Source organism: Leptosomus discolor, unplaced genomic scaffold (assembly GCF_034619465.1).
Source record: "Leptosomus discolor isolate bLepDis1 unplaced genomic scaffold, bLepDis1.hap2 HAP2_SCAFFOLD_124, whole genome shotgun sequence".
Lineage (NCBI taxonomy): Eukaryota > Metazoa > Chordata > Aves > Leptosomiformes > Leptosomidae > Leptosomus > Leptosomus discolor.
The window spans coordinates 230490-240415 of NW_028237881.1; the positions used below are offsets into that span (position 1 = coordinate 230490).

The following is a 9926-nucleotide window of genomic DNA, read 5'->3' on the forward strand; positions in this document are numbered from 1 at the left end:
GGCGCTCCGGCGGGAGCCGGCCGGGGGCTTGGAGGCGTGGCCTCGCGTAGGGGCGTGGCCTCACCCGGGAGAGCGATCGCGCCCTGGAGGCGTGGCCTCACCCCGGAGCAGGACAGTGCCCTGGAGGCGTGGCTCCGCTCCAGGGGGCGTGGCCTCAGTCCCAGGGGGCGTGGCCTCTAACCCCAGAGAGACACACCCCCCCCATAGGGCCCTGCAGCCCCCCGCCCCCCCCCCCCGCCCCCCCAAAGCAGCGAGGCCGGGGGCAGCAGCCGCGGGTTTATTGTCCAGCAACACAATAAATAGGGGGGGGGGCCGGGGGGGGCTCACTGATGGGGGGTATGGGGGGAGGGTCCCCGGGGGCAGCCCCCCAGGACCAGGAGCCGCTATGGGGCAGAGGAAGGAGGGGGGGGGGGTGCACGGGGGGGGGGGGGGCACAGGGGTGTCTCCCGGTCAGGGCAAGTGGGTCCCGCGGCGCTGGGGGGAGGCACGGGGGGGGGGGGGGGGGGGGTCAGTCGCCCAGGGGCACGGGCAGGGGGGGCCCGCGGGGGTCATCGAAGCGGTCCATGGTGCGGAGGCGCAGGAGCTGCCCCCCCCCATAGAGGAGCCCCCCCAGCAGCAGCCCCCCCGTCAGCAGCCCCATCCAGGCCCCCGGGGAGAAGAAGGCGGCGCAGTCGCTGGCCCCCCCGAAGGAGCCCCCCGAGACGTTGAACGCCTGAACCTGGGGGGAAGGGGGGGGACAGGGGTTGGGGGCATCCCCAGGCAGGGGGGGGAACAGACTCAGCCCCCCCCGTGCCGTTGTGGCTGTTTGGGACCCCCCCGGGCACCCACCCTCTGGGGACTGAGTTTTGGGGACCCCCAATGATCCCCCCCAACATCCAGGAATTCGGGGACCCCCCCAGGGACCCCAGGACTTGCCCTATAAGGGATCTAGGAATGTGGAGACCCCCCCAGGGACCTCCCCCATAGGGACCCAGGAATCTGGGGACCCCTCCCAGCGACACCAGGACCCCCTCACAGACACCCAGGAATTTGGGGACCGCCCAGGGACCCCAGGACCCCCCCCATAGGGACCCAGGAATCTGGGGCCACCCCCCCCGGGCCCCCCCAGTTTCAGGGTCCCCCCCTACCTGGAGGTCACGCAGGAGCAGACGCCAGGGCCGGGCGGGCCCGGGGGGGTCGGGGGGCAGCAGGAAGGGGCCAGGGGCCCCCAACTCCCCACAGCGCCAGCCCAGGGGGGTGGGGGCCGCCGCCCCCCGCCCCACAAAGGTCGCGGGGGGTTCCCCCCGCAGCGACACCCCCACTTCTGCCAGCCAGGCCCAGGGGCGCCCCGACACCGGGAACCAGGCCTGCCGCAGCACCAGCCTGGTGGGGGACGGCGGGGGGGGAGGTCAGCGACCCCCGACACCCCCCCAGCACCCTCGGGGCCCCCCCAAAATCCAGGGGGGCCCCAAGACACCCCCCCGGCCCCCCCAACTCACGTGATGTTCAGCGTCTCCCCAAACACGTCGTTATACCTCAGCACCAGCCTGGGGCGCGGGGGGGGCAGGCATCAGGGGAGGGGGGCACCCCAAAACCTCCCAGGACCCCCCCGCAGGGAGACCCCAAGGCCCTCCAGGCCCCCCCAACCCCCTGCAGCCCCCCAAAAAGGTCCCCCAATGCCCCCAAACACCTCCCAGCCCCCTCCCATCCCCCAGGCACTGCCAAAGGGCCCAAACACCCCACAAAGGTCCCCCAGCCCCCCCAAAGGCCCCAGCCCCCCCCAAATGCCCTCTAGCCCCTCCAAAATGTCCCCCAGCCCCCCTCAAAAGCCCAGAGCCCCCCTTAAATGCCCCCCAGGTCCCCCAAAATGGCCCTCAGCCTCCCAAAATGCCCCCCAGCCCCACCAAGAGCCCCAGAGCCCCCCCCTAAATGCCTCCCAAGTCCCCCTAAATGCCCCCCAGCCCCCCAAAAAAGGGTCCCCGCCCCCCCAGCCCCCCCCTCCCCCCCCCCAGCTGACCTGGCCTCTTGGGGGTCCCAGGAGGAGCCCCCCAGGTCGACGGTGGCCCCCGGCCCGAAGGTGCGCCCCGTCAGGTCCCGCTGCTCCCCCTTGTAGGCGACCGTCAGGTTCCGGGCCCAGAGCAGGATGCGGGGGGCGGCGGGGGGCCAGCGCAGGGGGGGGGGCACCTCCTCGGGCCCCCCGGCCTCCTCTCTTGCCCCAGCAGAGCCCGGCCCGGCCCCACAGCTGGTGCCCCCCCGGCCTCCCGCAGCACCTGGGGGGGATGTGGGGGTCAGAGGGGCTTGGGGGGCTGAGCTGGGGGCATGGCGGGGTGAGTTGGGGGTCAGAGGGGGCCGGGGGGGTGAGTTTGGGGCATGGGGGGGGTGAGTTAGGGGTCAGAGGGGGCCAGGGGGGGTGAGTTGGAGAGCACAGGGGGGCCGTGGGGCTGAGCTGGGGGGCACAGGGGGGCCGTGGGTCAGAGGTGGGGGGCACAGGGGCCGTGGGGCAGCTACGCACGCGGGAGGGCCGCAGGGCTGTGAAGAGCGCGGTGTAGGGCACCTCCTCCTCCTTCAGGGCGCTCAGCACCTGCCCCAGGATCTCGTCTGGGGGGCAGAGCGGGGGGTCAGGGCGTGGGACGCCACACACAGCGCCCCCCCCCCCCAGCACCCCCCGAAGCCAGGGGGCGCCCACTCACCGTTACTGGTCAGCACCTCCTTGGGGGCCATGAGGCTGGAGCTGGGGGGAAGAGGGGAGAGCGTGAGGCTGTGGGGCAGCCGTGGGGCAGAGCAGCCGTGGGGCACCACAGGGCAGCCATGGGGCAGGGTGGGGCACCGTGGGGTGCTGTGGGGCAGCCATGGGGCACTGTGGGGTGCTGTGGGGCAGCCATGGGGCACTGTGGGCCATCATGGGGTGCAGTAAGGCGGCTGTGGAGCAGCCATGGGGCACCGTGGGGTGCTGTGGGGCGGCCGTAGGGGACCGTGGGGCACCATGGGGTGCAGTACGGTGGCTGTGGGGCAGCCATGGGGCACCGTGGGGTGCTGTGGGGCAGCCATGGAGCACTGCAGAGTGCTGTGGGGCGGCCATGGGGCGCCATGGGGCAGCTCGGGAGCAGCACTGGCTGCGGTGGGGCAGCCGTGGGACCCCGCGGGGCGCTGTGGGGCGGCCGTGGGGCGTACCCGGCGGCATGGGGCAGGCGCACCAGCAGCAGGGCGGGCAGGGAGGCGTTGAGGCGCAGCTGCCGCAGGGCGGCCCCGTCCACCCGCAGTGGGGCGGCCCCCAGGGCCCGGGCCAGCGTGTGGGGCAGGGCCTCCGCCGCCCCCACCGGCCACCGCCGGCAGCACCAGCGCCGAGGCCGCCCCCCCCCAGCGCCCCCTGCAAGGGCAGAGGGAGGGGGTCGGGGGGGGCTCGACCCCCCCCAGACCCCCGGGACCCACAGGCCTCCCCGAACTCCACATTCCCCCCCTCAGGCCTCCTGCCCCCCACATCCCCTCCCTGTGGCCCCCACCAAAACCCCACATCCCCCCCCCCCCAACGAAGCCCTGGGACCCCCCAAACCCCCAGAGTCCCCCACACCCCCACGCCAGCCCCACATCTCCCCTCCCCAGTCCCCCCCGTCCCCCTTCCCACCCACTTCTGCCCCCCACATACGCCCCCTATGCCCCCCCCCAGCCCCTCATATGCCCCTTCATGTCCCCCCCAGCCCCGCATACGCTCCATGTCCCTCTCCCAGACCCCATGCCCCCCCCAGCCCCTCATATGCCCCTTCATGTCCCCCCCAGCCCCACATACGCCCCCCCATGTCCCCCCCCAGCCCCACCCCCCACTCCCAGCCCCACCTCCAGGTTGGGGAAGGCGCTGTCGGGCTTGTTCCCGTAGACCCCCCCGTAGGCGGTGAAATCCTCCACGCTCAGCTGGGGGGAGGGGGGCACACGGGGGGGGGGGGGCACATCAGTGGGGGGGGGGGAGGGCACACGGCGGGGGGATGGGCTGAGCAGGGCCCCGTCACTGTCACGCGCTGGGGGGGGGGGGAGGCGGGGAACCCACTTCCCCTTTTCGGGGGGGGGGGGGGGGGGGAGGGAAGCCCTTCGGGGGGCATTTATGGGGGGATGGGGGGGGACGACTTTGGGGAGCCACGGTGGTGCGGGGGGGCGGGGGGGGGGGCCAAACCTTCTCCTGGAGGAAGAGCAGGACGGTGGAGGGGCCGTGGCGCAGGGCGGGGGGTCAGCAGGGCCCGGAGCTGCTCCTCGCCCACCACCCGCCCCCCGGCCCCCTCGGCCGGGGGGGGCCACAGGGCGCTGCGGGGGGGTGCAAGGGGGGGGTTCTGCTGGGGCCGGGGGGGGGAGACACCCCCGGGATGGGCCACAGCAGCTCCCCCCGCACAAAACACACCCCCCCGGCCCCACAAACGCCCCAAAGCCCCCCCCGAGCCCTCCTGACCGCCCTCAAGGCCCATCAGCGCCCCCCTGAACCCCCCAAACACCTCAGCGCCTCTTCAACACCCCCCGACCCCCCCAAAAGGCCCCTGACCCCCCCTCAGCGCTCCCCCGAGCCCCCCCAAGGCCCCTCAGCGCCCCCCCGAGCCCCCCCAAGGCCCCTCAGCGCCCTCCTGACCCCCTCAAGGCCCCTCAGCGCCCCCCAAACACCTCAACGGGCCCCCCGACACCCCTCTGACGCCCCCAAAAGGCCCCTGACCCCCCCTCAAGCTCCCCCCGGAGGCCCCCGGCCCCCACCTGTGCGTGGACCAGGCCAGCAGTGGGACCTGCCCCCCCCGGGCCCCCCCGGGCCCAGCGCCAGGCTCAGCCCCAGGGCCCAGGCCCAGGCCCAGGCCCAGTCCCTCAGCGCCGCCGCCGCCGCCATCTTGGCGCAGCCGCTCCTCGGCCACCGTCCGCCGCCTCGCGCTGGCCACGCCCCCGAGCCGCCCCCGACACGCCCCGCCGCAGCCGCCAGCCCCGGCCACGCCCCCTGCCCCGCCGCCTTGGCCCCGCCCCCTGCCGCAACCAGCCCCGCCCCCTGCGGCATTTCCCTCCGCGCCCTTGTCCCCGCCCCGCCCCGCGATCGGCCCCGCCCCCAGCCCCGCCCCCGCCCCATTGACTGGCAGCAGCAGCCCCGTACAAACACTGCGACTTTATTGGGGGGGGGACGGTGACAACGACACCCCGGGACCCCCCCCCGGGTTTGGGGGGTAGTGTCGGAACGGGGGGGTCCCAGGCGGTGATTTGGGGGCCCATGGGGGGGGATCTGGGGGGGTCTGGGGGTCCCAGGGGGTGATTTGGGGTCCCATGGGGGGGATCTAAGGGGGCCTGGGGGTCCCAGGGGGTGATTTGGAGGGCCCAAAGGGGCATATGGAGGGGTCTGGGGTGATTTGGGGGTCCCATGGGGGGATCTGGGGTCCCTGGGGGCGGCTTCTGGGGGTCCTGGAGGGGTCTTGGGGGCGGGGAGGGCATTTGTGGAGACCCTTTGGGGGGGTGGTGAGGCCCGGGGAGGGGTCCCAAGGGGATCCTGGGGGTGGGTCCCCGGGGTAGGGGGAGGGTGTCAGCCCTGGGGGGGGGAGAGGGCAGCAGGGGTCCCCCCTCGCCCCCCCAGGTAGAGCAGGAGGACGACCAGTAGCCCCAGGGCCAGGAGCTGCGGCGCCAGCGGGAGGAGGCGGCCGCGGGGGGGGGGCGGGGGGCGCCGGGGGGGGGCGCAGGGGCTGCCGTGGCGCCAGGTGCAGGGAGGCCCCCCCGGAGCCCCCCACCGGGCCGGCCCAGCCTGGGGGGGGGGGACACAGGGGGTCAGCGGGGTGGGGGGGGGCACCCCCAGTCCCCCCCGGGCCCCCCCCATCCTGCCCCCCCCCCTCACCTCTCCTCCGGCTCCGTCAGGTCGGGGGGGCTCGGAAGCGCTCCCCGATCTGGGGGGGGGGGCGGGGGGGGTCAGTGGGGCAGGACCCCCCCAACTCCCCCCCCCCGCACCCCAAAACCCACCCCGGGTCCCCCCCGTGCCCCAAAGGTCCCACCCAGGACCCCTCCCCCAAATCCTCCCCAGCCCCACAACTGTCCCCCCAGGACCCCCCCAATTCCACTCTCGTGCCCCACAGAGACCCCCCCAGTATCCCCCAGATCCACCCCCTGACCCACAGACCCCCCCAGCCCCTCAAATCCCCCCCAGTACCCCCCAAGTCCCCCCCACGTGCCCCACAGACCCCCAAATCCCCCCCAGATTCCCCCCCTGTGCCCCACTTTTCCCTCCAGCCCTCGAAACCCCCCCCAGGACCCCCCCAGTCCCCCCCTCCCCCGCAGCCCCCCAAATCCCCCCCCTCACAGGCTGCCGGGCTCGCGCTGCCCCCTCATAGTCCGGGGGGGGGCGATCGTAGTCGGGACCCTCTGCGGGGAGGCAGGGGAGTCAGTGGGGCACAGGGCCCCCCCAACCCCTCCCCCCGGCCCCACTGACACGGCCCCCCAGCCCCCCCCTCCCCACTGACCCCCCCCAGCCCCCTCCCCCCACTGACCCCCCCCCCACCCCCCCCAGCCCCCTTCCCCACTGACCCCCCCCCACCCCCACCACTGACCCCCCCCAGCCCCCCCAGCCCCCTCCCCCACTGACCCCCCCCAGCCCCCCCAGCCCCCTCCCCACTGACCCCCCCCACCCCCCCCACTGACCCCCCCAGCCCCCCCAGCCCCCTCCCCCACTGACCCCCCCCACCCCCCCACTGACCCCCCCCCAGCCCCCCCAGCCCCTTCCCCCACTGACCCCCCCCCCGCCGCCGCCGCTCGGTCTCGAACTCGAAAATTTTCTTCTCGTAAAGTTTCCGGGGGCGCCTGGGGGGGGAGGGGCGACCGTGACCCACCGTGACCCACTGCCAGTGTGCCCAGCCCCCCCCAGTGCCCCCCACCCCACATGTTTCCAGTCCCTCCCAGTCCCACCAGTGCTCCAGTCCCACACAGCCCCAGTCCCTCCCAGCGCCCCCAGTGCCTGAGTCCCACACGTCCCAGTCCCTCCCAGTCCTCCCAGTCCCCCCCAGCGCCCCCCAGTGCCCCAGTCCCACACGTCCCCAGTCCCTCCCAGTCCTCCCAGTCCCCCCCAGCGCCCCCAGTGCCCCAGTCCCACACGTCCCCAGTCCCCCCCAGTGCCCCAGTCCCACACGTCCCCAGTCCCCCCCAGTCCCCCCCAGTCCCCCCAGCGCCCCCAGTGCCCCAGTCCCACACGTCCCCAGTCCCTCCCAGTCCCCCCCAGCGCCCCCAGTGCCCCAGTCCCACACGTCCCCAGTCCCCCCCAGTCCCCCCCAGCGCCCCCAGTGCCCCAGTCCCACACGTCCCCAGTCCCTCCCACTCCCCCCAGTCCCTCCCAGAGCCCCCAGCGCCCCAGTCCCACACATCCCCAGTCTCTCCCAGTCTCCCCAGTGCCCACCCGCGAGGGCCCCGGGGGGGAGGCGGCAGCTTTTCAGCTTCTCCAGCAGCTCCTTGTCCGTCAGCCCCCGGTACCCCCGCATGGCTGGGGGCGGGGCCACGGGGTCACGGGGTCACGAGGGGGGGGTCACGGGCCGACCGGGGGGGGGGGGACGGGACGGACACACACCCCTGGGGGGACACACGCGCACACACTGGCCCGGGAAGGGCACGATGGGGGCGGGGTAGGGCCACCGGGGGGGGGGGGGGGGGTGTCACGGGGACCCCTGTGGGGGAAGGGGCGCCCGTGGGGGAGGGGCGGAGGGAGGGGGGGGCCGGGGGGGTCCCGCGGCCGGTACCTCGCTCCGCCGGGGCCGCGCAGGGAAATGACTCAGGGGGGCGTGGCCAGAGTGGGGGGGCGTGGTCATGGTTTGAGGGCGGAGTTACAGTGTGGGGGCGTGGTCAACTCACGGGGAGGCGGGGTCTCCGCCTCGCCCCGCCCCTTCCCCCGCTGGCGCCGGGGGGGGGTGGGGGGGTGTCCCGCGCCCCACGGCCGGACCCACACGTGTGGGTCACGCACGACCCCCCTCCCCCCCCCCCCCCCCAGCCCCCCCGCGGGCCGCAAGGACGAGGCGGGCGCGGGCGGTTTCACCGTCGTGTTTATTCCCTCCGTGGGGCCGAGGGGGGGGGGGGCTCAGCCCCCCACCCCCCGCCCCCCCGGCCCCGCCCCACATTTGGGGGGCAGCTGGGGGGGGGGGGTGTCCCCGAAACGTCACGATCACGGCACAAGACAGACACGGGGGGCGGGGGGAGGGGCACGGCCGGGGGGGCGGGGCTTTGGCAGGGAGCGGCCGTGGGGCACAGTGGGGGGCGGGGCTATGGGGCGGGGCTATGGGGCAGGCCGGGGGGAGGGCACAGTGGGGGCAGGCTCAGGCCACACCCACGCCACGGCCACGCCCCCTCGGCGAGGCGGGGGCGTGGCCCAGCCCCCGGCCCCGCCCCTGGTCGCCGCCGCACAGGGCGGCTCCTCGGCACAGCGCCCCCTGCTGCGGGGGGGGTCCTGCGGGGGGGGACACACGACACGTCAGTGTGCAACCCCAGCCCCCCATGGGGCGCCCCCAGTGCCCCCACCGCCCCCCAACCCTCCCATGGGGCACCCAATCCCCCCCATGGGGCTCCCCCATTCACCCCAATCCCCCTCCCCGGCATTCCCCCACCCCCCCCAGGGCACCCCCAAATCCCCCCATGGGGAGCCCCCAAAGTGCCCCGACCGCCCCCGAATCCCCCCATGGGACACCAAGCCCTCCCCATGGGGCTCCACCCATTCACCTGAAACCCCCCCCCCAGCATTCCCCCCCCCCCGGGCACCCCCAAACCCCCCCATGGGGCACCAACCCCCCCCCCCATGGGGCGCCCTCAGTGTCACCAGCACGTCCACCAACGCCCCCTATGGTCTCCCCTCCCCCATGGGGCAACTCCCCCCCCCAGCCCCCCCGCCCCCACTCACCCTACATCTGGTTGGCGAAGGAGGTGGGGGCCCCCTGGCCGTACCCCCCCTCGGGGGGGGCCGTACCCCCCCTGGCCGTATTCGGGCTGGTAGCCCCCAGGCTGCCCGTAGCCCCCCCCGGGCTGGCCGTACCCCGCCTCGGGCTGCCCGTACCCCCCCTCGGGGGCCGGTGCCTTCTCGGGGACCCCCCCAGGGGGGGCGCGGGCCCCCAGGCCCCCCCAGCCCGTCTCCTTGAAGACGAACCAGATGTTGCCCGTCCAGAGCACCAGGTTGAGGAACCCGAACACCTGGGGGGCAGAGGGGGCTGTGGGGGGCTGGGGGGGCTCTGGGGGGCAGGAGGGGCTGTGGGGGGGGCTGGGGTATTGGGGGGCTGTGGGGTCAGAGAGGGCTGTGGGGTATTGGGCACTATGGGGCACTGGGGGGTCTATGGGGGCATGGGAGTATTGGGGGGTTGTGGGGGGCTGGGGGGCAGAGGGGGCTGGGGGGACTCTGGGGGCTCTGGGGGGCAGAGGGGGCTGGGGTATTGGGCACTATGGGGCACTGGGGGTATTGGGGGGCTGGGGGGGCTGGGGGCAGAGGGGGCTCTGGAGCACCGTGGGGCAGGCGCTGTGGGGTGCTGTCGGGTGCTGTGGGGTGCCATGGGGCACCGTGGGGCGCTATGGGGCAGGTGCTGTGGGGCGCCATGGGGCGCCGTGAGGCTCTATGGGGCAGGTGCTGTGGGGTGTTGTGGGGCGCTGTGGGGTGCCATGGGGCCCTGTGGGCAGGTGCTGTGGGGCACCGTGGGGCGCCGTGGGGCAGGCGCTGTGGGGCGCGGAGGGCGGCACTCACCACGGAGGTGTTGAGGCCCGAGGTGTGGGGCCCCCCCCGGCGTGGCAGCGGACCCCCGGGCGCTGGCACCCCCCGACCTGGGCCAGGACCCCCGCGGGGCGGTGGCCGCCTTGACGTCAGCGAGGGCGGCGGCCCACGCGCACGAGCTCACGAGCCACAGGAAGGCGAGCGCCGCCGTCACCCCCAGGTCCTGCCGCACCGGGACCCCTCAGAGACCCCCCGAGACCCCCGAGACCCCCATCCCCACCCCAGGGGA

The 9926-nt window shown here is 75.3% G+C and overlaps 2 protein-coding genes across 2 annotated transcripts; both read right to left on the reverse strand.

Annotated features, from left to right (window-relative positions):
• Positions 1-508: 508 nt before the first annotated feature.
• On the reverse strand, positions 509-4993 carry ATP6AP1 (ATPase H+ transporting accessory protein 1). The gene is given in 13 exon segments (XM_086481314.1): positions 509-718; positions 1128-1362; positions 1479-1526; positions 1997-2163; positions 2205-2249; positions 2492-2577; positions 2670-2710; positions 3151-3293; positions 3295-3346; positions 3806-3885; positions 4142-4195; positions 4197-4269; positions 4734-4993. Coding segments are annotated over 13 exon segments (1494 nt in total).
• A 3850-nt stretch (positions 4994-8843) lies between these two features.
• LOC147412525 (synaptophysin-like) lies at positions 8844-9860 on the reverse strand (the record flags this gene model as incomplete). Its single annotated transcript, XM_086481315.1, is given in 5 exon segments — positions 8844-8901; positions 8903-9129; positions 9671-9708; positions 9711-9764; positions 9767-9860. Coding segments are annotated over 5 exon segments (471 nt in total), but the record flags the coding sequence as incomplete, so codon positions are not given.
• Positions 9861-9926: the final 66 nt, after the last annotated feature.